This window comes from Thunnus maccoyii, chromosome 9 (genome assembly GCF_910596095.1).
Source record: "Thunnus maccoyii chromosome 9, fThuMac1.1, whole genome shotgun sequence".
Taxonomy (NCBI): Eukaryota; Metazoa; Chordata; class Actinopteri; order Scombriformes; family Scombridae; genus Thunnus; species Thunnus maccoyii.
This window is the reverse complement of record NC_056541.1, coordinates 26817544-26844145: the sequence shown is the minus strand read 5'-3', so window position 1 is coordinate 26844145 and position 26602 is coordinate 26817544. Positions and strand designations below refer to the sequence as shown.

The following is a 26602-nucleotide window of genomic DNA, read 5'->3' as shown; positions in this document are numbered from 1 at the left end:
GTGTGTGCCACCGCAGAGCCTCAACCAGCCTGACTTTACTGCATTCAGCCATCACTCCAGAGAGAGCAGGAAATCCCAGAAGTCATTCACGCGGCATATTGCTTCCTATCTTGTAGCCAGAGAAGGTTCCATAGACTGGCGCCAACTCTTCCTTTTAGTTGGTCTTGAATTTACAGACTAGTGAGCTTTTTTCCCCCCCTCGTTCAAAACCTCTCGGTGCTTTCTTCTTCACCAAAATTCCTTTCATGATTTATGTAATTAGGTTGATTTTAAATCATGTCAATCAATGTTTCCAAATAGTTGGAGGAACACATGAGAGACCATTCCAGATGGGTTGCTTTCTGAAAATATGGTCCTTAATCCGCTTTAATCCAATCATAGCATCAGGAGGATTAACTGAGATGAAACATCCTCAAATTCAAAGGAAATGCTGGAAAGCTGGTACTTACCTCAGCGTAGAGAAAAAATAATAAATAAGATAAATGCGAGCGATACAAGTGTGTAACTGTTTTTCATCATGATGTTTCTACACGGAAGTAGTCAGAAAAATGTTATCTCTGTCTGTAGATGGCGGTTGGGTTGCTTTGACTACATTGTGTTATGTCTTACTCTAATTTTAAGTAGGTTGTCACAGAAGCACAAATGGTCCTGACTGTGGCCTACAATAAAGCAACAAGTAAATTTTACAGCTTTTACGGGCGTTTTATGATGTCTGCAGCCAGATTAACAGCTGGGATGTTGACACAGCTTTATCAGTGGCATCTCCATTTAGAGGGCAAGGACAGAAACATAGTGGAAGGCCCCCACACACAGCGCAGAGACCTTGTGTTTAAGGCTGCGTACAGGTTGGATAGTTGTAGCCCATCACTGTGCCTCTTCTGCTTTCCCCCCTTTGGTTTTGTTTTTGAGGAGAAAGTTGATCCTACCCCCTGGCCCCTTTTCCTGCTGGGATTAAGGGCCTGTCAGACATATGTGATCCAGGAAATACCTTTACTAGGCCCAAGTGGGGTCACCATAGCAACTGGCACTAGAACCTGCCGCTGCAGGCCCTCTCTCACTCGCTCCTGTGCACATGCTCACTGGCTCGCTCTCCCTCGCTCCCTCTTCCCCTTTATTGTTCGGAGGCCTTTGTTGTGATGGTAGGAGGGATTAGTCAGGTTTGCTGATGTTGTCCTGAGGTTATGCCATATAGATGTACGTCCTGTTGGGAGGAAATGCGTTTGCAAACACACTGGGTGCTTTGAAAAAAAGTTCAGAATATTCTCATGTTGAGGGATTGCTCACCAGCCACTATGGCATTTGATTATCTAGTCCATTTTGTCTTGTTACAGTGCAGAAGAGACTATGAAGAAAATGGGAAAGCGGGATGAGTAAAATGACTGATTTCACATTATTGTGCTGCCAGAGGGGATTACTTTGGTGACGCTACTTGGCTAAAACATCATGCATGTCAGCTAACGTGTGTATATAGTTGTTTAGTCGATCGACAGGAAGTTAATCAGCAACTAAAATTAGTCATAAATACATTTTCAAGTAAAAACTCAAAACACTCTGCTTCCAGTTTCTCAAATGGGAGGATTGCCTTTGTTTTATATCATTGCAAAGTGAGTTTCTTTGGGTTTTGGACTGTTGGTCGGGCAAAACAAAACATCTGAAGACGTCATCTTGGGCTCTGGGAAATTGTGATTGTTATTATTCATTATTTTCTGACATTTTTATAGTCTAAACATACTGAGAATTATCATTAGTGGCAGACCCAATGTCCACAAAATCTGGATGCTATTTCGGTTAATTAGAACAGCGTACCTCGTGGGCCTTTTTGGCATGGAAGTGTGATCCAAGAGCAAGAATGTCAAGCAAGTTGGCCAGTGACGATCTTTACCTTTGTAACTAGACAAACAACACCATTGTGATGGACAACGTGTCAGCATAATTAGGTTACCCCCTCCCCCTTGTTGACTATGTAGTCATTTAGAACAGGGGGGCTCAGGTGTCTCGCTCCGTGACGCCTCCCCTCTCTTCATTCCTCTAATTGAATTTCACCTTCCTCTCCCAAGTAGCTCCTTGCCTGCCTGACGATAGGGCCTTGACTCATTTGGGATGCGATTTAATTTGAGGGAGAGGTTAGGCAGGCGGTGTGCCAGGAAGAAATCAAGGAGGGACTTTTTTACTGTCTCTTGGACCCTTTTTTAAGATTGAAGTACTTTTTGATGTGTTTACACTACAGATACAGCCCCGTTTTGTGTGAGCTCTCTAAACATTTTAAACACTCTGTAACCTGTCAGTTACTATTTATTCAGTCCAAGATATTGTGCAGTTTATTTGAGTAGGACTAATCCTGCTAGTTATCCTGTTATGAATGACTTATGTATGACACGGTTAGTTTGGGCCAATTATATTGACTTTCTTATGTGTTCATGAAGCCATATGATTGTGTTTGTAATTGTATTCTAGTTACTCAGTGTCATATAACCCAGCTGTTAAAGATAAAACTATGTCCTATGTTTCCTTTGTAGTCTCCGAGGAAAGGCAAGCAGAGCTGTTCACCCTCTATCTCGGGGATCGTCTGGATCTGAGTTGCTCTGCCAAGGACTCCCTCCATGCTGTCAACTGGACCAAAGACCATGTGGCCGTAGTGGATGGAGAACACACACGCATCCGCAACGGACAGCTGGAGATTGAGACTGTGGAGCTGGCGGACTCTGGCCTGTACGCATGCACAACCTTTGGCAACCATAGCGTCTACTTCAACGTCACAGGTAAAGTCATAAATAGATCAGAGCACATCTTTAGTTTTTATTTACTTTTTCGTCACCGAATAGTCACATCCTTTAACTGAGCAGTTAAGAGCCATTAAGTACCTTAATGTAACATACTATACCTGTCTTCAGTAAGTACATTTCTTTAAGATTGTGGCCTTACATGGAGAAATAAAAACAAACCTACATGATACAAAAATTCAAATGCATCTGTTTTTTTTTTCACATCTGTTAAAATTGTTGTATCACTAACAAAATACTTTGTTGATCAGTGTAACAATTGTTTGGCATACCTGACAAATGACTCTCTGTTTCACCAGTCGATACCCTGGCCTCGTCTGAGGATGACGATGACGATGAAAAGTCTTCATCTGAGGAAGCCAAACTGTTAGGCAGTCAAAAGCTGCTGCGTAAGTGTGCCGATCCCTTCACGTTACTAATGCTGCTGCAACAAATGGTTATTACTCATTCGCCCAGAGTCCGAGGGTTTTTAGTAACTGTCATGAATGGTCAGTGATTTGAGAGCTTTATGATTCAGTTATGAGTCGACCATGTGTGTGGGTCACATTTGGGTGAATGATTTCACTCTGAATCAGAGGGTTTTTACTCCCTCAATGACAGCTTTTACATGCGGTGACTAACATTGGTTAACCTTAGATGTCACATAATTTGTCTGTGGCACAATTAAGTCACTCAGGCTTCATCATCTGGCTAATAGTGGCCGCTCTGCCCACAAAGAATCCAGGAGCTGACAAGTGCAGCAGGCATGCTGACCTTGATTTGAGTTGTGACTCTCAGAGCTTTAGCTACCCCTGAAATTTACACAACATGACTTTACTTAACTGAACCGATTTTGAAGACACCGCATCTAAAAAGTGACTTTTCTATTTGGAGAAACTTGAACCTTTCCAGTCACAGACTGCCAAGCCCTATGACTATAATTTAGCAATCTTTTTTTGGGTGAGCATGTATTACGTAATGTCTCTTATACAGTAAAAGACACACAAGGTTTAGGGTGCATAAAATGAGTTTTGAGCTTTAGTTTGATATATTTTGTTTTAGAAAATACACTTGACCTAATTAGCTAATTATTTCTCTGTGTTATTCTTCTATAGCAATGCCCCCACAATGGGCTCATCCAGAGAAAATGGAGAAAAAGCTTCATGCCGTCCCAGCCAGTAAGACTGTCAAGTTCCGCTGCCAGGCCAGTGGCAACCCAACGCCCACACTGAAATGGTACAAGAATGGCAAGGAGTTCAAGAGAGACCATCGCATTGGAGGCTTCAAGGTTAGTAACAAATATTTTTGGAAATTTGTTTCTTCATAGTGACCCTACGCCCTCCTTAGCATTTCTTATTGAATTACACCAAACTCTTTCACATTGAGTGGGGATGTGTCAGTGATCTCATCTCCACATTAGATCACCGCCCCCTTCCCTGGAGTAAGGAACACTTTCTGCAAGTGAAAGGCAGAGACAAAACAATGCAAGATGAAATCCTATGCCATAAAAAGGAACGTTGTGCCATAGTAATAATATCTCCAGGTGGGCAATCCTAGCCATCCGTTTAGATGAAGGATACCATTGGCTGTCCTCATTTTCGTCTCAGTGCATCGTCTTCTCTGTAATTACATCCATGCTGCAGTAAATTTACCATGATACGTACTGCTTGTGACTGTGATATATGATGTGTGCTGTGATCACTCCTTTTGCAAATGTCTTCCCGTTTCCAGGTAGGCTGTATTCAAATGTGACACTAACTGCTGATAAACTGCGAGTTTATAGCATTGATAAGACATTATATTCCAGTCTCTGAGTTGTAGGCAGGTTTACTTAGCAGAGGTGTGGCAGGGGAATGATATCGACCGGATTTGTCATTTGCCAGCTTCCCTTCACCATATGAAAAGTGTTTATGACTACCAGAGATTCATTAACGTTCTGTTTTTAAGATTTGGTCTAAGCATTAATGTCATCTGTTATTTCCTATTGAGCACAAGGGGATTATAAAACCCAGTTATTGTAATATTCCACAACCTTATCAGCCAACACATGATACATTCATTTTGTAATAGGAGGCTGCTAATATGGTGCTTTTTGTACCTTTTACATTGACTTCCCATTGCTGTATTCAGTAGCAGTTGCCTCACAGGTGTGGGATGCATGTGCATGTTCACAGAGACCAAGAAACAACCCTCCTCCTCCTCCTCCTCCTCCGCATCTGCTCTTCCCATCAAGGTGTAGGCTAGTCCAGCTTTGTCTCGTGCTTCCCCAGCCTTTCTCCCTCCCCAGCTGGGAAACATTTAGGAGTTTCCTCTCAGCTGCCTGCTCCCCTCTCACCCCCCACCCGGCCCAGCCAGGCAGCACACTTAACCATCTGGCTGCTGTTTTTTCAGTCAAGGTGCAAAGGTCTGAAGCAGCGGCCGGGGACGTCTCTCATCCCTCCCACACTCTTGCTTTTATGGCCAGGCTTCTATTGTTCATATATATCGTCTGCACGTAGACATGTGCAGGAGGGAGGGAATAATGTAGACCACATGTATGAAGCCAAGCACAACACATCTGGCAGCAGGCAGCTGGACTCCCTCATCACGTTTTAGCTAAATGAGGGAAACCGTATGGCTCCGTCTCTGTATATTCATGTTTGATGTTGCCATTGCCTTAGAGGTTTGTTGGTTAATCACACACTGCCGGTCTTGGCAGATTTATGGAAGAAAAATTATAACATGTCTTGGAAAAAAAAAGAGCCAGACATCAGTCGGTGCTAATAAGACAGGTCGGGGCAGATGTATATAAAACATGTACCCAATTTTCCAGTGGTCTTTGTTAGTAGGACAAAGATCCAGTGCTTAAAACATTGGACCTGTATCCTGTTATCATCACATCACACATCATTGAGCTTGTTAGCTGTTTCTTTAAAATGAACAAAATTTGATCTATGGGCATTCATATTGGGAGAAAGCAGACGGAGAAGAATTCACATGGGTTCTTTCATTTGCTGTTGAATGATCAAATGCAGAACTGCAGTCTAGCTCCGTCTCTGTTGCCATGATTGTCTCACTACTGGCTTTATTTTAGCTAATTAAATTTAGTGGAAACATTTTTTAAGTTTTGAAATCAAGAACTTAAAGTACAATTCTTATAGCTATATTTTTGTTATGTTCCTTATTTTAACCATTTCTACAGTGGACGGGAATTAAATTGACTCGCAGCGGGAGTTGATTTTTTATTTTATTTTATTTGTCACCAACACATTAAAGAATCTGTGTGCATGCTACCTACTCTGTCACATAATGAATGTATGCCGAGTGAATATTTCACCATGAACAGATGTTCTATCTGGACTTGATGATAAATATTTATGTTTTTGGTTATCAAACCCATGTTGTATACCAGCCAATGTTCCCTTTTTTCCCCCCAATGTTTAGGTCCGTGATAATGTGTGGACCATCATCATGGAATCTGTAGTGCCCTCTGACAAGGGAAACTACACCTGTGTGGTGGAAAACCAGTATGGCAGCATCAATCACACCTACCAGCTAGATGTTGTCGGTAAGTGTTGTCTTGTTTCCAAGTGTTTCATGTTGCTGGTATGAACCTTTCCAAGCAATCTTGATCATGGTTTAATTACCTCGTGGAGGCTCTTGCGTCATGTTGGATCACTTTCACTGTAATGTTTATGCATCAACAGATCAAATGTGATCATTGACCAAAAAGTACATGTGTTATATACATTGTATTGTTCATGAAGGATTAGCTGGGTTTTCTCTCCTGTCAACCATTTGATAAATTAAGCCTGTTTACTTGCGGCATGAGTAATGGATCCATCAGTCAAGCCTGGACCTGCCCTGTGACTCGCTCTCACACCATTGGTCCTATAAATCACAGTTCCACTTCCTCAATCACTGTTGTCCCCTGGGCTTGGCCCGACCTCAGTAGAGGCTGAAACCCTGATGAGCAGTGATACTGCTGCAGTGACGGGAGAGTTTTGTCACAAGTGCTTACTTAGTCCCTCTGGATGTCTTGTTCAGAAAAGCCCAGACATGCCGCCAGATTCTTGGCTCGTAAGTTTACTTTGGAGAGTTATCAGTCATCAAAATGGAGCTGCAAGAACATTTTATTTCACAGTAACAGCTCAAGATGAGACATTTTACTTGCTTGATATTATCTATTGTGGCCAACTCTTTATCATTACATGAGTAGCATGTAGTTGGGAAATAGCTGCTTTAATTCTCCATATGAAAAATTCTAGTTTGTGACCTGTGAAACTTCACAGTATCAGATCAAATGAAGCTGGTGACCTTGTCTGCAATCAACCCCTTCCAATAACAGAGCTGTGACATGGCGGAGCTTTTATTAGGCTTGTGTTTGAAAATAACTCAGGCATGTGTACTTTTTTTAGTTACTGCAGATGTTTGTCTTAAATGTTGCGTGTTTGCTTCACTGCCCACCAAACATCTAAACCAACATTCATGTGTGTTTTTGGTTGTGTGTTGCAGAGCGCTCTCCCCATAGGCCAATTCTTCAGGCTGGCCTGCCAGCTAATCGCACCGCCGTGGTGGGCAGCGATGTGGAGTTTGAGTGCAAAGTGTTCAGCGACCCTCAGCCTCATATCCAGTGGCTGAAACACATCGAGGTTAACGGGAGCCGTGTCGGCCCTGATGGCTTACCGTACGTCCGTGTCCTCAAGGTAGGAGCTTAATCTGATCAATCGTGTCGCAACAAGCCAGGCAGTTGAAATGTTTTCTGTACTGCTAAATGAGGAGTATTTTGATATTGATATTTTCCTGTACTGCTATTACTGCTCTTTTCTTATATACTCAGTACTGTTTGTATAATGGATCCTTTCATAAATTTGAACTTCATCTTGCTAGTGTAATTGAAGTGAAAAGTGCTTTTGCTTAATTCTTTACTCAAGTTTGATCCTGTGTCTGCTACTTTTTTTGTCTGTGCTCCACCTGACATTTCTTTATTTCCAGCATTCTGGGGTCAATAGCTCGGACGCTCAGGTGCTGACCCTCTACAATGTGACTGAGGAGGAGAGCGGAGAGTATATATGTAAAGTGTCCAATTATATAGGAGATGCCAATCAGTCGGCCTGGCTGACTGTCACCACATATGAGCCCACAGGTAACCACTACACAGCAGAGCGGGACATCACGGTGGAGGCGCTTCTCTAAGACCACCTGGAAAAACTAGGGCCGTATAACTCGAGACAACCTCAGCTGTTTCTCTCCTCCCTCCCTCCGTTTCTCCCTCCCTCTCTCCTGCCTCAGTGCTCCTGACTGTAAATGACGCTATGGAAAATTCCCAGCAGAACAGTTGAAAGTGTTTAGTCTCAGGTTTATGTTGGACCCTTTCTCATTCCTGCCCCCATGCCTGTGCTGTGCCCTCCTAATAAGGGCCTCTCTGCCATCTTCTTCTATTACTCTCGCTCCCTTGCCCTTCAAAGTCCTCCGTGCACAGCTCACAGACTCTCCCTCTCAGTCTGGACTGCCTCTGTTTTTTCCAGCTGTCTTCCTCTGCTTACCTATCTTTCACAGACCTCCTGTTGGTTGTCTAATCTCACATGATCTACAGAAGTGAGAGTGTAAGATGTGTTGAGGTGCGAGTGTGCCCTGTTCTGCTTTGGAGTTTTCCATGTTGCCCATCTCTTGCATGTAGAGATGAGACTGAGGTATTTGATGTGGTGATGGGATGGCCCAATGTTGGGTTCAGCAGTGCAGATTCAACCTAACCAGCTCCTCCACTAACAGAGACTGGAGGGCTCTTCCTGACAGGGGTGCTCTCAGTGGTACATTTTGGGCAGATGGTGTTGGATCGAGGAGGAGAATGCTCCTCCATCCCTTTTCTCTTTCACAATCCTTTACTTATGGTCCTCTTTCCCTCTTGGGCCTCTTGTTGGGTCTGCTTCCTTTGTTATCTTCTAGACTGCTGGCCTTAACACCACGGACAAGGAAATGGAAGTCCTGCAACTGAGAAATGTGTCTTTTGATGACGCTGGGGAGTATACCTGCTTGGCGGGCAATTCTATCGGGTTCTCTCATCACTCTGCATGGTTGACTGTTTTTGAAGGTATCAGTGGTTCTTTCTCTTGCTCCTGAATTTCTTTTCTTTCTCTTTCCTCCAGCCTGGCTATCCACCCTCACATTTGTCAGAATGAGGTCTTTTTTGACTTAAATTCTGTTGAAAATGTGAGAGGAAGCCAGGGCAAGTTACCAGTACTAAAACTCCCTCCCCTCTCTCTCTGTCCTCAGCATGGCTCCTGCTCCATCTAAACTCTCTAGATGGGAGAATGTGGGCCATGCTCCGCTGTATCTTAAATGAAATCAAAGAATGCCAAACAACCCATGAACTGTCTCCTACCTGGTCAACCATGAAGTAAATCAACAAATAAAAATAGGCCAGAATTGTTTTAAAAAACAAAGGTCACATGAGTATATTTAATGGTCTCAGCCAGGTAGAACTTCACCTTTTATAGAAGGATTGTTTGGCAGCGCAGATCAGATTTCACTTTGAACTGTCTCTACCATTCTGCTCTTTAATTGGTGTTTGCATTGGATTTGGTGTAAAGCTGATTTCCTTTGACAAGCGCTACAAATGACATGTATTCCTGATGTCATTTCCTGCTGTGAGCACAGCGGCTGGCTTTGATAATTGGCTCGCTGTAGTGGATGTGTCTCATTCCTGAGGGTTGGAATGGGCATTTGTCCAATTATCAAGCTGCTTGTCAGTCAGCCTCTTCACACAAGTGCAGCTCACTTGTGTTGCTGGTGTTGGTTAGGGGTGTAACAATATATCTCAGTCGGTATGGCACCCTTGGTTTGGGATGTATTGCAGATCAAATAGTTGGAAAGAGTCCAACATGTAGTACTTCCAGCACAAATGAGTTGTAAGCGATAATCTTGTGCTAACATAAGGCAGCAGATTGCAGTGTGTAATATTGCTCATTGTTTCCTGTTGCAACTGTGTACAAAACCTGACTATTTATTAAAAAGTTCTGAAAAGGCATATGGGCAGCTTGACTAACCCTTGGAACAATTTCCATCTTTTCCTGGGCAAGTAAAACTGCCTTGTCAAATAAATAAAAAGTTGTATTGAAATAAGTTAAAACAAGTTAGAAAATAAGTTACAACCTGATATTGTATTTGATTTTGTGTGGGTGTTTCAAGAAGAAAGAAAAGGACTAGTCAAGTCTAGGGGATTCAGTATTAAGAACCAATACTAGTCCTAACCTGGAGGGTGTAGAAAAGGAGAAAACGTGGAAGAACACAGAGGAAGACGGACTGGTTTCCAATATTAGAGAGACAATCTGGAGGTGGGTTACCTTATCGAGGTTCCAAGCCGACTAGCATTTCAAGTCCCTCCGACTCGGCCTCGCCAACGCTGGGCGTTGCTCTCGTGAGCCGCGAGCTCCTTCTGGCGGTTCAGTTCAGTTCAGTTTTTGGTGGTTGGGGGATGGGTCTCCGAAGAACAAAGCTGGTTTTTCACAAGGGTCCGGGCGCAGGAAAGGTGTGAAGTTGTAAGGTCTTGAAAACGCTTCTAAAAGGACGTCTCTGGGCTTTAACTCAACTCGTATCACTTATTCAATTGTCGCGCTTTCCCAGCTGAGCCTCATCACGTTACTCCAGTGGCTGCGCGTGCACCTCACCGTGTCCTTTTTATCAACCCGCAGCTTAACCACACCACCTTGTTATCTTCTCAATGAAAACCAGTCCAGTTTAGGAAAGGGAAAGGAAGAAAGAGGAACTATAAACCCCGCCCCCTTTACTCCTAACACCTGTTACAATCTAATTTAATCAATAATGACCTCAACAGGATTTAAAATCCATAATTGTTTTTTTTTTTTTTTTTAAACACACCCTCAGAGCAGGTACTTTTAACATCTTAACTCCTGTGCACAAAGCCACATCCCAAGCCAAGGTATGCACCGAACTGTTTCCATAAAAGTGGAATCCATTACACCCCGAATATTGGTATGAATAAACGTTGGTGTTTTTAACTGAACGGGAGGAAAAAAACAAGATCTGAATTTGACAGGTGTTAGCAATTTTATAAATTCAATTTAGCACGTAAATCTATTGGCTTTTTTTTACCAAGCAGGTTGTCGCTTGTATTACCAGCACCAACACACAGCTCACTACTCTTTTAAAAAAACGCATTACAAAATTATAAATGAAGTTAGAATTGGACATAACAATTTAATTGATCATGTCAGAAAGTTAAACTACTGTATTGTGCTCATGTTTTGTAGCATGCTGTTTTAGACCTACAGATAGACATGCAATGTGAACTAGAACATTTGATAAAGTAGAAATGACGTGCAGTGTTGAAAGTTTGTGTGTGAAGTGTCAGTGCTGTGTATAAAAGTCAGAACCTTTGCACACTCATTGTAATACAGAATGTGGGTTGTTTGGGTTTTTCCCAACTATTTCCTAGTAATTCAAGAGACTAGAGTCACTTCTCATGTTGGCAAAGACAGAGGAATTGAAACTCTGTTCTTGAAAGAAGTGATTATTGTTGTGGTCAAGTTTGTACCCATGTCTGTCAAAGGCTCTGGTTTTTAGACATGGCAACAGTGTGTTTGAGTGGGCATGTGTTTTATTGGTGTTGCTGTGTGTTTGAAAGCATGAGTATGGTTAGTGTGCTTGGGTATGTATAGTCAGTTCATTCATGATAGCTGACCCCAACCCCCCCCCGCCTCCTGTCACCCTGCGTCCCCCCCTCCTCCATCTAGCTGTCCCTCACTATCCACCAGCCAATCACACCTACCTGGAGGTGGTCATCTACTGCGTGGGCTTCTTTTTCATCGCTGTCATGATCGCCATCGCAGTTATCGTCAAGATTCGTACCTCCTCCAAGAAGAGTGACTTCAACAGTCAGCTGGCCGTCCACAAGTTGGCCAAAAGCATCCCCTTGCGCAGACAGGTAACAGAAAGTAGATAGGGGGTTTGGAATATCTATATCATTTCTTCTCTTCTTTCTCTCACGCCATGCCATTGGCTCAGATTTGTATGAATTCAAAGCTTTTATATGTATGTTGATGCAATCACCCTACTAAAAGCATGAATTCATAGAGCTTTCAGGTTCATTGTAGATCCTTGAGGTCTTGTACAGGTAGGTGTGAGCACTCAAGAAGTGTTTCTGCTCCATGTGCATGGTACTCCTGAGTGGTTTGGGTGGTTTTTTTTTTACACAGTTCTTACAATAAACATGCTTAAGAAATTCAGTATTCTGTAGTTTCCATTTTCTTTTGATCACTTTACTAAATAAGTTCCTGCTGCTGGTGTCTGTTTCATTATGAGGGGAGTAATGTCAGGCGTCTTTACCTCAGGTGTCTGTGGACTCGAGCTCCTCCATCCACTCTGGAGTGATGCTGGTTCGACCCTCCCGTCTTTCCTCCAGTGGCTCTCCAATGCTGTCAGGGGTGTCTGAGTATGAACTTCCCCAGGATCCCCGCTGGGAGCTTCCCCGGGACAGGTATGTATGTCCTGAACAGAAGCTTCAGGCAGGGCAGCATCTACCTTACAATTAGAAAAGCGATTTTCGCACCGGAAAGTTAGTGGTTTAAAATACTCAAACAGACGCACAAGCAAAGTTTCTCTCACACTTGAAGTACAGTAGAACACTGTAGTTGTAAGCACACATATACAGATGGTGTTAGACTCCATAAAATATTTTCTCTTGCATCTTCTCTCCCTTGCAGACTTGTTCTTGGGAAGCCCCTTGGTGAAGGCTGCTTTGGTCAAGTGGTGATGGGAGAAGCACTGGGTCTCGACAAAGAGAAGCCAAACCGTGTGACAAAGGTTGCAGTCAAAATGTTGAAATGTAAGTAAGCTGTCTTATTTTAAAGTTGTCAGACAGTCTTGTGTGTATACAGTCAATGTGGGTGGAAAACTCTTCACTGCATAGTAATATATTTAACAGAAGCCTCAAGTCCATCCTTCAGGGATGAGAAAACTTCTGACACCAAAGCTGTGATGAACAGATACTGAGAGACATCTGCCATTGGATCCCAGCCACCGTACAAATGGGAGAGCAGAGTAAAAATTTATGAGAACCCTTGACATCCCATATAAAACAGTGTTCATTAAACTGTACAGGGAAGTGAGGATGGAGGGAAAGTAGCATTTATTGTCTCGTACTTGAAGTACCTTTCCCCGGGGAATGTTCTCCAAGACAAACCTAACTATGTAAGAGCTACAGTGTGAATGCTTAGTCAAGGTGATTACTGTGAGGCATTTTTGAGCCTTTTCATCAACAGAACATCGACTAATTACCCTAATATGATTTATTTCCCTTCCCCTCCAGCTGATGCCACAGAGAAAGACCTGTCAGACCTGATTTCAGAGATGGAGATGATGAAGATCATTGGGAAGCACAAGAACATCATTAATCTGCTGGGAGCCTGTACACAGGATGGTAGGACCAGACAGACAGACTGACCCGCTCAGGCCAACACATACACACACATACTATTGTCCCTCAGACAACAGCTCTGGTGTGAACCTTACTTTGAGAGATGTGTAGAACAGCATGAATAAACGATTCTGACACCGGCTTCCGAGCTCACAGTTTGAATTGACCACAGCCCCTGCCATTTCTCTCCAATCATCCCTGATGAAAAACTAAAGGAAAACTGACCTCTAATGACCCTCGAATGTTGCTTCTACACTGGAATACAAACCTCCTCTTTCACTCCACTTTATTTACCAGCTGTTCTGACACTGAAATGTACCTTAGAGTAAATTATTTGCATGTATCCTTGATCTCAAAGAATTTATTACCTCTGCCAAAGAGATAGTTTGCTTTGGAGACGTTATGACCCTTTCCTTAGTGCTTTGACTGTTTTATGTAATAAAATTTGTGTCTCGACTTAAAATTGTCTTTTATATGGCATCTTTTTATGACGATTAAATAATTCTCATATTTTTTTCCGATTGTTTATAGGTCCTCTGTATGTGATTGTTGAGTATGCATCCAAGGGGAACTTGAGGGAGTACTTGCGAGCTCGGCGTCCACCGGGCATGGAGTACTGCTACAACCCTGATCAGGTCCCTGTGGAGAACATGTCAATCAAAGACCTGGTGTCCTGTGCCTACCAAGTGGCCCGAGGCATGGAGTATCTGGCTTCCAAGAAGGTATCAAGCACAAGCAGCCATTCTCACTCTTCCATATTAAATTTGCAGAATCCAGTAAAGCAACATCTTTCTATTGTATTACTTTCCTCGGTATTGAAAGGCACCACAAACTGCCTTATATAAGCACAATTCTTGTGGTTTTACACAAGGGGAAAGCATTAATTAGCATTAGCATGAATTCAGTTCTAATAATGTCTGTTTTCATTTGTGCAGTGCATCCACAGAGATCTTGCTGCTCGCAATGTTTTGGTAACAGAGGACAACGTGATGAAAATAGCTGACTTTGGCCTGGCAAGAGATATCCATCACATTGATTACTACAAGAAGACCACCAATGTGAGCTCTCTTCTCATTTGTTTCATGTTATTCACAACTTTGGGAACATAAATAGTTGTAACACGCATACCTTCTCCCACAGGGTCGTTTACCAGTCAAGTGGATGGCTCCTGAGGCGCTGTTTGACCGGATATACACACACCAAAGTGATGTGTGAGTATCACGTGTCATAGCTTTTTTTTTCCCGATTCAGTCTTGATGGAATGTGAGGGAAAACATTTATTCATGCAGAAAACTGAAGACCTTCCTATCTGTTTCTGTCTCCAGCTGGTCATTCGGGGTGCTGCTTTGGGAGATTTTCACCCTGGGAGGCTCCCCGTACCCAGGCGTCCCTGTGGAAGAGCTGTTCAAGCTGCTTAAGGAAGGCCACCGCATGGACAAGCCCTCCACGTGCACTCATGAGCTGTAAGGAAACACTATGCATCATAAGTCAAACATGCTGCATTTTTCTCTGTCTGTTCAGTTACTGTTTGAACTCTTATCCAGCATTTCCTTATTTGGTATTTAATGGCACAGCAAGGCCAAAATGTCTTGAAATTTATGAGTGTTTTTATTTATTTATTTATTTTTCCAGGGAGTCAAATTTAAAATTTTGCTTGAAGAGCAACAAACCAATATTCAACAATTGCCCCAAGTCAACTAAAACCAGCTGAAGCATCCTTATACTGGTATTTGGAAAGTTGTAAACTGCATCCAGATTCTTTCATGCATGAATGCAAATGGTATTGAAATTGTAATAATCATACTGGAGAATCAGATCAGAATCAGATCATATTGGATAAATAAAGTTTTTTTCAGTAACTGATGGTTAAAGAGTTACACTGAGAATGTGTCCAAACTGAGTGTCCTAATTTGATGCACATTAATTGCACATGTTCTGGCACATTAACTGAATAAGTCTTTTCTCTGAGTTTGTCCCCAACTAAACTCTAAACCAGATGCTGCCTACTTCAATAGCAAAAGTGACTGGAGAACTTTTTTCCAATTTGACTTCTTGTTTCAGAGAGTATCAGAAGTTGCCAGCGTTTAGTTTGGTTTAGTCCATAAAGGTTTATGTAGCCTGCACAAACAAAACCTGAAAATTAACGGCACTGTAAAAAAAAAATTGTTTTGAAAGTAACTAACTGGCTTTTAAATCAAAGCAAACCTTGGTTACTGCTGTGTGGCACGCTTGGCCCAAACAAAGTTGGCATTAACATTTACATTAGCCATGCTGTTGTATATTAGAAAAATTTCAGGTGCTTAGCAACGTAATAATGTTCCCTACCATTGTTTGTGTGACGACCAATAAAATGAAAAGCTCACAGACTGCGGGAGCTCTGAATGTACCATATTATTCAAGTCAAATTTTATTTGTATAGTCCAATATCACAAATCACAGATTTGCCTTTACAATCTGCACAGCAATACAACATCTCCTATCCTTACACCCTCGATTTAAATAAGGAAGAACTTCTCCCAAAAGAAAAACCCTTTTAACAAGGAAAAAACTGGAAGAAGCCTCAGGAAGAGCAACAGAGGAGGGATCCCTCCCCCAGGACAGACAGACATGCAACAGATGTTGTGTGTACACAATAGACCAGATAACAAAATTACAGAAATACAACATTGACAAACAGGATGACAACAGGATAGATAGATTCAACTGTATTTACTGTCACTCTTCAGCTACAGCTGGATGTCCTCAGAACAATGTAACATTCTTTAATGTAAGACCTGGTGCTGGAGATTAATGCTGCGAAACAAAAAGCAAGTTGATTGATTCTTAACCTCTTCTGTCATGCAGGTATATGATGATGAGGGACTGCTGGCATGCTGTACCCTCTCAGAGACCCACATTCAAACAGCTGGTAGAGGACCTAGACCGCTGCCTGGCCATGACATCCAACCAGGTCAGTCCTCCTCTCCTCACCTTGCAGAGAAGCAGCAGATACGTCTTTTTTGTAAGTCAACTGTTTCATTCTTTCTCCCTTTGTGCATACAGGAGTATTTGGAGCTGTCTGTGCCTCTGGACCAATACTCCCCCAGCTACCCCGACACCCGCAGCTCCACCTGTTCCTCCGGCGAGGACTCCGTTTTCTCCCACGACGCTGGAGCCGAGGAGCCCTGCCTGCCAAAGTTCCCCCCCCACTCCAACGGGGCAGCCATTAAGAAACGCTGATACCTCATCTCCATTCAGACAAACATTGACATTTCCTCCGCTCCCTGCCTCATGGGGTTGGACTCTTCCCCACATTCCCAGAGATGAAGCTAAAAAACACTGGTGCTCTGTGAGAAAGTGAGCTCTGAGAGGCCTTGTAGAACGTGTTGGATCACATGGACTGAAGAGAGCAGCCGTTTCCCGGTTCTCGGTGGTGACGATGTTTATGGGGCACTTTGTATTATCCAGAGTGGCAGTTTGTCACCATGTCAGAAGAGAGCAGACTCCCACTCTTCTCTCCTCTTTGGGCATTCCACGGGTCAGGAGAATCGAAAGAACTGACTACGATTGTCAGGGTTTTTGTTTGTTTGCTTTCTACCCTCCGTGGTCGTTTCATCAACAGTGAAGGACAGCATTCTGCTTTCCCGACCAAATCTAGAGAATATACAACCAAGGGACATGCAGCACCGTGGTCCACTGCATTATTCATTATCTTCTTGTAAATACAGTTAGAAAATTATAAATATGAATATATATTTACACTGTACTCTTATTTTTATTACCATAATTGATTTATTTTCTTTTGTACAAGGACGCTTTTGTTTGATCCATTTTTGAATATAGTCTGTAGGGGCAGTTGTTACATGAGAATTTCTTAAATTGCTGAGGATTACATGGCCAGTTGTTTTTTTTTGTTTTTGTTTTTTTTTTTTCCTGTATCACAACTTTGATTCCCCTAAATTTATTGCATAATCATCAATGGAAAAATATATATTGGTTTTTCTATTTTTTAACTTCTAAGTGCTTTTCATGACACAAACGGCAATACAGTGTAACTCAGTGTTTGGGGTTTCTCTCCAGCAGAAGTGCTAGATTTATGAATTTTTGATGCGTCTGTGTGTGTGCGTGACTGTGTCTGTGTGTGCATGTATGTATGTGCGTATGCCAGAGAGAGTATGTGCGAGTGATTGAAAACAGCAGGATGTGTGGATAATTTTATCTGGTCTCGTTCAAGATTGTTCATTCACTTCAAGGATGGTCACAACTTTTAATGTTCCTGGTTGTACACCATTCTTGTTTTAAAACCCAGAGTAGTTTGATTCAGTCAACGTCATGCACTTCCACTGTGCATGCCTTCCGTGTGATGAACTTATCTTCTACTGTAAATGCTTTAACAGGAGTTACATCTGCTACCATATAATTTCTGATGAAGGGTTGCAGAACACGTATGTCATCGTAAAAGGATTACATTAAATAAAATGCTATCGAAAAACAAACCGCCCAAGCTTTCAGAGTTTGAACTGAACTCCATAAACGGGTCTATAAATATCCACATTTTCATGTTTGTGATGTAAATCATGTTTACAGAGATGGAACGATGGCCACTTCAATCTCCCACCCATTTAACACGGGTTGCTGGGGGCTGATTAGATATGATAATGCGCTGCTGACATCAGAAGAAATGTTGGCGAGCGCAGAGAGCCACAGCCGGCAGTAAACATGTAATTTATGGCCGTGTGAATGGCTTGGCAAGTGCTGGTGCTACACTTCCATCCATCAGCTCCACCAACCTTGATGCCCGTGTCTGGCTCTGGCTTCCTGCCATTGGCTGATGCATCACCTGGATTGCAGTCTCCATGCAACAGGCTAAACTCAGCCGCACAGTGCGACTGGCTCTTGACCTTTTTTAAAAGCCAGCTCTTACAGCTCGGGTCATACGCAGTTAGCCTTACAGTATTTCAGCAGAGGAGGAGAGCAGTGTATCTGTGAATGCTGTTAAATAGAGGACGCTGGGATTTGTAAGGTAACACCATTATACTGTCTGCTCAACACCACGTCATGGCCTCCAAGGCTGCAAGGTCACTTATTACGATTTCCACACACACTTCCTGGATTCAAACAAACATATGACCTTATTGTTTTTGGGAAAAATATCATCCACTCCTGGAAACGGGGAGCAATAAAAGTCTCATCTGTGTGCCGTGGTTGAGGTGATGATGAAGAGGTCTATTTAAGAACAGAAAGGAGAGGAGAAGCCTTGCTTTATAACCTGCTAATGGTGCAGAGCGAGGAGCAGAGGTGCCATTAGGTGGAGGGTATTATCACTTTGGACAGATGGCACAGGAAGAGTTTGGTGGATCAAAGTTCATCAGATATCGTCCAGTATAGCAACAGTTAAATTGCCAGTTCTCTGTTGATAGCTGTTGATTTATGAAGCTAAAAGTGTCTCTGGGGGGAGGTGTCAGTATGATTATTGTTAGCAGTAATGATTAGGGAATGTGACAGTGTCTCATTAAATGGTTTCTAATCACTGAGATGAAAGAAGAAGGCGCTGCTATGTCCTGTTTTTGTCTTCTCAGAGAAATTACTATCTGATGACTGACTGGGGAATGTAAATTGATTTGGGAATACTGGAATTTCTGCCATCCAAGCATATTACCCGGCTATAATTGGTACGTTAAAGCACCAGCAACACCCTTCCTCACTTCTGGTCATACTCTGTCCCTATGTGCAAGCTATTGTCCTTAACTACATTCTATGCAGGATACACATAGAGATGAATATAATAAAAATGATCCATGCACTCAGTATAAAGTTACTATGACAAGATATTGTGTTAAACAAAATTATATCAGTGATAAAGGTTAGCTGTAACAACTAAAAGATATATTTCTGCTCTATACTTAATATTCATTGAGAATATTTATGACTACAAAAGCTGTGTTCTGAAATGGACCGGGCTTCTCCAGTTCAACCAAACATAAATTTAAATTTGTTTGTTTAAAATATGTTACACCTTCTGTGGGAATGGTACAGAATTACAGAACTGTGGTTGGGAATTTCAAAACGGGTGTTATCTTACAGCAAAATAGACAAACTATTAACAACCCAATCATGTAGTGTTGGAGATCTTTGATTATATTAAAATAGCAACAAAAATAAAAACACATTCTTTTCAATCTGTAATCTATATTTTGCCCACAAATTAACCAAACCAGACTGATTTGAGGTTGACAGACAAGGTGGATGAGTGTAACCAACCATCATATAAGAACAGCATTAAAAACCCTACATTTGCCAAATATTCTTTATTCTTTTTACAATGCCTTGAAGGTGAAACAAAGTTTTGATACTTACTGTATACTTGTCATAAAATGACAAAGTGAATCTCCACCTTTTTTACACATCCAGATCACTTAACTCATCTTATGGACTACTACTCAGCTTGTGAAAACAGCTGATGACAGTGAGGTCCTCTGTTGCATGTGGAGAAGTTTTGTCAAGTCTGAGAAAACAACTCTGATCATCGGGGTTTTCTCAGTTTGATTTTGAGATTCCCCATTTTTAACAGAAAGTCTCAGTTTCATATTCCCAGTTAAAAACTGGGAATTCCCAGTTAAAAACAAGTACAAAAGATTTGCAGTGTTTACCAGGAAAGGAAGAGATGTTAATGAGCTGCATTATGGGAACTGTAGGGGTTTTTTGGTCTGTTTTGTTTCTGTCTGTCACATGTAATTAATTTGACAATATTTGTATTTTCAGACAGACGGTCACATTGTAAACAGATTGTTTACATGTCACTATTAGCTGTATTTCTTCTTTGGCAGATGTATCCTCTTGTTTATTGAAGTTGGTAATTTAGATTTTTCAGCTAACTGCAGTTACAAGATTTTGTTGCCTTGTAAATGCTCTTATTAAGCACATACTGTGGGCATGAACACACCCTCATCTTGAAAACATAAATCAAAAAAAATGTCCATATTATTTGCAAATAACACATCTTTTATTAAAGCCAGTAATTAGAACAAGATGAGACCCCTGCATGTTTCCCTGGTGGCCTGTTAGATGAATTGCTGTGTGTTCTTGTTTACCAGAGATGGTTTGATTTATTCCAGTTTGGGATGATCATCTCCAGGTCTAGAGAAAAGCCTGAGCCTCTCCATTAATCTCTCCACCCTGTGTGTTTCCTGTCAGCGCTGACAGATGACCTGCCCTTCAACTCTCTGCCACCCTGTGGAGGAGACACGTCGTCAATCAGAGATAATTTCTCAGCTGCAGTTAGGAGAGAGGGTCTTTGGAGGATGACGTTGGTGGTGATGATGGCACTGGCGATGAGGGTGTGTGTGTATCTGGTGTGTGTGTGTGTGTGTCTGCTTATTTCAGCCTCCAGGAAACAGGAGTGGTGACATCAGCCTGTTGTTGTGCACCTCTGTCTCCTCACAAATGAAGCGATTATTTATGAGAAAGAAGGAGGGGAGTTGAGTGGTGGGGAGCATTCAATGCACATGAGGGGACAGAGAGAAAGGTTAGCGGAGTACAATACTGGAACTCATGAATATCATTCTGGCCAGCGTCCATACGCAAGGTGAAGGAGACAAACATCTCTAGTCCTGGCATTCCTCCCTATTCCCGAGCACATAAAAAAAAGAGACCTCAGACGGTTCAGACATGAAGTGTATGTGCGTAACTGCAGCAGACGGGCTTAACTCTGGTGCACCATAGATTGTCGATTTCAAAACAGAAGAGGAATTTCAATTTTGTGTTGTTTGCTCACTGTGACAGATTCCCCACCCTAATTTCCAATAGTTAAGATGATGAACAGCTAGCTGTTTTGTGTCTTAAATGTGGCTGCTGCGGTTTTGGGTGTAGTTCAGTCCTAATAACATAGTGTACAGCAAACAAAATATGTAATGTCTTTAATGGTGTAAATATTTTGTCACAGAATGGTGAAATCTTGGCAATGAACCCAATGTTGGCCTCCTGAGGTAGAAATGACAGAGAAGGCAGTGGGTGCCCTCGCCTCGTCTGTGCTGTTTGGCTGTTGATGTGTGTGTCTGCACTGAGGGCCCAGGCCCCTGTTTGTGAGATAGCTGTCTGTATGACAGGTCCCCGATGCCCTGCCTGCTCTGTGGGACAGATATGACAGAAAGGGTGAGCCTGGGGCACGGCCTGTCACTCACTGCATGTCTCACTGTTGTCTGTGAGTCACTGCCCCTTTCCTTCCTTTCCCCACATCACAAAAACCATAAACAGATAAGTTTATGAAGAAGTATCTGATCCCTGCGCTACATGTCTAATGTTAAAGTTGGATTTAACACTTTAGATTACAACCTGCAAATTACAGTGTAACTTTTTAGTAAATATAAGGTATGATTAAAATACTTACTGGGACAAATATGTAATTACAGGGGAAGAAGATAAGTGGGTAACACATTTTGTTTACAAAAGACTTCATAATTTGTACATAAGACTTTCATAATTTAGTAACTGGATAACAATGCACAACAATTAGGGAAAACAGGGTAACTGTAACTGAAAAAATATTTACCAAAAAACAATCAAAAAGACACACATTCAATCCAATGTGACACATGAACAATTACAGTTATAATGGGCTTATAAGGGTGGGCTGTAGAGTAAAGTGGTCTCTTGTTCACCCCTTTTTCAAAGTAATTACAATATAAGTATTGGGTATACAGGCTATAGCATTACTAATAAAAACCCAAAACTTGGTTATTATATTAGGTCATTTAAAATGTATTGTAATTGTACTGTACAGCCTTATTTCCTGTACTTTTTTCTTTTGTAACTACAGATAAGAACCCACTAAGTATTTCACTGATACCCTGTAGGTACTAAATAGTTCCAGTGTAGTATTTGTTTGTAAAATATTTGTCTGAAAAAGTGACAGACAAGACTGATGTTAAGAACATTTGTGGCAAGTTTCAGCACATTGACTGATAGTAAAATACATAGCTGGCATGATTTTTGGAGAGAGTACTTATGGCGTCTGGAGGCACGGGTGTGGTCAGGTAAATGAGATGGGTGAGGGTGTTCGTTTGGTGTGGAGCTAGCAGGGGGGTGGAGAAGGGGCAGCAGTAGTGGTGTCTGCGCGACAAGGTGTGTGTTGGCGCCCGTACAAAAACTGATGCCTACAGGCATGGCCCCGCCTCTTTCCCACCAGATCGACTTTCTTCAGCGCAGGAATGAGACACAGACACCTCCTCCAGGCTGAGACATATAATCTGGGCCTGTCAGGGCCTTTATCAAGCAAGATCAACTAGTGCGTTGGGCCTTTCTCCACAGTCCCCACAGGCAGCAGGATACCTGCACACGCATTCCTTCGACACATCCCTGTCCCAAGAGGCGTATCACCTGTCTTTTATGGCAGCCTGGCTCGAGGGTGTGGGGAGGGGAGAGCTGTGAGGTACAGTTGCTCCTTTGCATTGTCCTGATGGAGAACTAAGAGAGCAGCATACCTTCAGTTTGGAGGATTTTTATGATCCCCTGAGAATCAAAATGCAGAATGCTGATTAACAGAAACAGATTTTGCGTTTTCTTGCTAGTTTTGTGACTGCAGTTTATTTCCGCTGCAAAGATAATGAAGATATGAGTCGTTGATTGTGACAGATGAGTGCAGGAGGCTTTTTATAGCCCCTTGAGGATACTGCAGCCCACCTTTAGGAGTCCTCCTCAGCTCAGTTGTCTCAACTCCTTCTGAGCTGGAAGGCCCTTGTGCTGTGAGTGACCAGATAAGAGAGGGTATGAATCAAAGCGGCAGCGTCGTTGTGCACAGGACTCTAATCATATCACTCGCCCCTGAGCCATGTCTTTGTACTCTCTTTAATTGAATTGAGCCTGGGATGAGATTGGCTGACATACCTTCCAGTGAGTGAGCCGCACTTAGAGAGCGAAGCAAAGAACAAGAGCAATTTGGGATGGATGTTTTTCCTAAAATCGCCTACAGCTCAACGTTGTATCTTCCCTTTTGTCTTGCAGTTTCACTTCCACAGGTTTCATCGCTGTTAACAGAGTTAACCTCAGCCTTTATTGCCTTATATGAAATAATTGAGGATTTAATTGGCATGTTTGCGACGCTGCAATTGCTTATTAAAGACAGATTCATCCAACATGACAGATTTGTGCTTTACGATGCTTGCTGTAACAAACACTTACCTTATTAAATTTCTTGGTCATGTGTTAATGCATTATTTGCTCCGGACTCATCAGTGAGGACATCTGACGTCAACTTGTCCTCAGTCTTGGCCAACTAAATTACTGGTATCTATCAGCTGGCCTCATGAAGGCACATGAAGATTAAGTTAATGATTTAATACCTCAGAATCACTTTTATATGTGCCCTTTTCCACCTCTGTTAATCACTTTCTGCAAAGAACTGCCTCCATTCAGATTACATTCATGTGTCCAACAGTATCTACAGTATAGAAACACCATGACGTGTAGGTACATGTCTGACTGAAGTCTCAACACCTTTGTGACTCCTGTATGAAGCACGTTTGCCTGGAGCGGCTGGGATTTTCCCTAAGAAGAACTGAAGTGAAACAAATTTGGTCTTTCTTCCTATTTTGTTTTTTGTGCTTCCCGTGCAGCCAGGAGGCCAAACCGTGAAACCCAAAAAGAAATGGAAACAGACAGACATAGAGGTCTTTTCAGGCTCCTTGGCCCACAATAGGATGTGGGTTTGAAAACTAAAGAGAGAGCAGTCGGTGTTAAATGTGGCTGTGACGTTGAGTTTAAGTTATCCAAACAGGCTTGATTCCCAGTGAGGCAGGGCTGACCGATGAAGAGGTGAAAAGCTGTGGTTTTAGAATATGTTCTGTACGTGCCAGGCAGCAGTGGATATAATGAGAGGGTGAGAGTTTGGCACAGGAGACAGGAACACTTTGTGATGTTTGATGACTAATTTTTGCCAAACACAGCGTGGCCAAGTGCTCCTTCCAATGTTGAGCTCTCAGGGTGAGTGGTAACTTGGCTGAACTTTCCTTTATTACTTGAGAAGTTGATATGAAACAAGGCCATGAGGCACAGCTGTTAATGCTATACAAGACTGAGGGATGTGCTGAGGCTGCATCGCTTGTTGAAACACACTGAATCCTCAAAGATCATTGACCATCACGTACTGACAAAATCTCGAAATCTATATACAGTATTTTCTGTCATAATTCAAGGCATTTAATTCCTAAATAAAATGATACATTGTTGTCAGAAATACAAGTTGTCAGAAATGCAAAATATAAAATAGTTGTGATGTGATAACAAATTTATTTCACACAGCACATAGTTCAAAATAGTGTTTTAGAATGAAACCTGTAATTTGCGTGTTTGTGTATGGAGTTTTGTGGATTAATATCTCTGCAGCATTTCAGATTCCTCTGCTTCACAGCGGGCATGTTCGAGTTTCCAGCTGCTGTTTCATGCTCCGTTCTCTATGCCATGCAATTATGCTGGTTCCCACCCGAGGTTTGGATCTGGGTGGAGCTCTGCGAGGAGTAAGCTCAGGCATTAACTGCTCCTCACTGAGCCTAACTTACATAAATCCACATGTACAGTTTGAACAAAACAACTCAAGACACACACAGACAGACTGCACCAAAGCACAAAAGAAAATAAACCATAAAAATTGCTGCCGTACAGGAAATGGCTCTCCTTAACTGGATAAGGCACAAACAGGCACCACCCATAATTTAGTAACTGATTCACATTTGTATTCACTCTCTTTGTAAATGTTCGTTACAGTGTGGCATCACAGGTTTGTGGGAGGGATGCTTTTGTTCAAAAACATCTGATATTTTAGAATTTGCTCTCTGATTAATATCAAACTGCCCCAAAGCAAAGAAAACATCTAACATTCTGGGCTCTTGTTTTTTTATTCATCAAGTTTATGCTCTTTATTTCATTTCATAGCTTACAGTAGGCATACACAAGAGGACATGAGAAGAAAGAAAGAAAGAAAGAAAGAAAGAAAGAGAGAAAGAAAGAAAGAAAGAAAGAAAGAAAGAAAGAAAGAAAGAAAGAAAGAAAAAGAAAGAAAGTAAATTTGTTGCCAGTAAATTTATAATTTGATTTAACAATGATACATAAAATTGCTGCTTTGGATCAGATGTTGAGTACCACATGCTGTATTTCTGCTGCCTGTCTGGACAGGGAACAATGTGCAGAGGCCTGGACAGTGTGTTGATGGCAGACAGTATGCTGCAGGGCCTCTTTGCTTGTGACAACAGAGTCGTTGTGAGGTAAGGCTGGCAATGCCTGGCACTGAGGCTGCAGCCCTGCCAGTGGCCTTTCAGCCACTCTCTGCACAGCCGCCTGTCCAGACAGACTTTATTTTATGGACCACATCTCCCTCTTGTGTCAGGAGTCAGTACTGAGAATCATCAAGCAGTTGAACAAGTCTTTTCAGAAAAACTAAAAGATTGCATGCAGCTGTGTTGAAAACAAATATTCCTACATGTATGGGTATTAAAACCCTTTACAAACCTTTATTGGATTATCTTAATACGGATTATCATTGGTTCATGAAAGTTGACATTTTGGAGATTAATGATTTTTACAAACAAACATTTTTCAACAAATGTACTTTTAATCATGTTTCCCTTTAAATGCATGTACACATTTTGTTTTTTGAAAAAGGATGCATGTATTATTTAATATAAGGTAGTTTTTTATGCACACAGAACACATTAGGATGGTCAGAAAAGGTTTCCAACTAAGCTGCCTTTTTTGCCTTTTTTGACCTAAATAAGTATTTTTCAACTTTGCATTTTGTCATTTTGTCTTTTGGCAGACAATTTTATCCAAAGCAACTTACAGGCAAGGCAAGACAATCAAGCCTTATTTAAAATATATATATATATATATATAAAGTAAAAAACAACAGGAAGTAGACAAGTGCAACAAGAAATACCATACGCAACAAGAAAGCAGTGCAACAATCAACAAAGCTCTAAAAGGGTTAAGAGGCTCAAGCGTTGAGGTGTTCATGGAAGAGCTGAGTTTTCAGGTGTTTCTTGAATGCACCAAGAGGGTCAGCAGAACTTTGAACTGTATCTGCCAAAAGTCATAAAACACAGAAAGATTGGTTAAGTTGTTAGATCTAATTCTTTAGGCTAAAGATAAGCTGTGTGCCATTTATACAGAAGCACATTGCATTTACCAAATAAAAAAAATTAGAGACCTTATTTCATAAACATGAGACAGTTTTCATGTAATTATGAGATAGTCAGTCATACTTAGGAGATATGGAGGTCATAATTATGAAATACAGCCTCTAATCCTTTTTTCTTTGGTGACTGCAGTGAGCTACTGCTGAAACAAATTTCAAAAAGGTTTCACTTAATCTAAAACTGAATAAGCTATAGTTCACAGATAGTGGTTCTGATGGCATCAAAGCAAAAAAGCAGACATTTCCTTTATCTAAAATGAGAGTAAA

General features: G+C 41.8%; 1 protein-coding gene across 3 annotated transcripts in view; it reads left to right on the top strand.

Moving 5' to 3' along the window:
• The window catches only part of fgfr1a (fibroblast growth factor receptor 1a), a 28831-nt gene extending 11183 nt beyond the window's left edge, over positions 1–17648 (top strand). The window contains exons 3-18 of one of the 3 annotated variants that reach the window (XM_042420778.1): positions 2517–2759; positions 3080–3169; positions 3875–4047; positions 6183–6306; positions 7254–7444; positions 7734–7884; positions 11492–11682; positions 12089–12234; positions 12461–12582; positions 13066–13176; positions 13705–13895; positions 14109–14231; positions 14314–14384; positions 14499–14636; positions 16018–16123; positions 16216–17648. In XM_042420778.1, coding sequence (XP_042276712.1) covers positions 2517–2759; positions 3080–3169; positions 3875–4047; positions 6183–6306; positions 7254–7444; positions 7734–7884; positions 11492–11682; positions 12089–12234; positions 12461–12582; positions 13066–13176; positions 13705–13895; positions 14109–14231; positions 14314–14384; positions 14499–14636; positions 16018–16123; positions 16216–16392 — 2348 coding nt within the window. In that variant the 3' untranslated portion in view covers positions 16393–17648. Of the gene's footprint in view, positions 1–2516; positions 2760–3079; positions 3170–3874; positions 4048–6182; positions 6307–7253; positions 7445–7733; positions 7885–8684; positions 8830–11491; positions 11689–12088; positions 12235–12460; positions 12583–13065; positions 13177–13704; positions 13896–14108; positions 14232–14313; positions 14385–14498; positions 14637–16017; positions 16124–16215 lie in introns of all 3 variants that reach the window. The other 2 variants (XM_042420777.1, XM_042420776.1) reach the window with 2 other exon arrangements.
• Positions 17649–26602: the final 8954 nt, after the last annotated feature.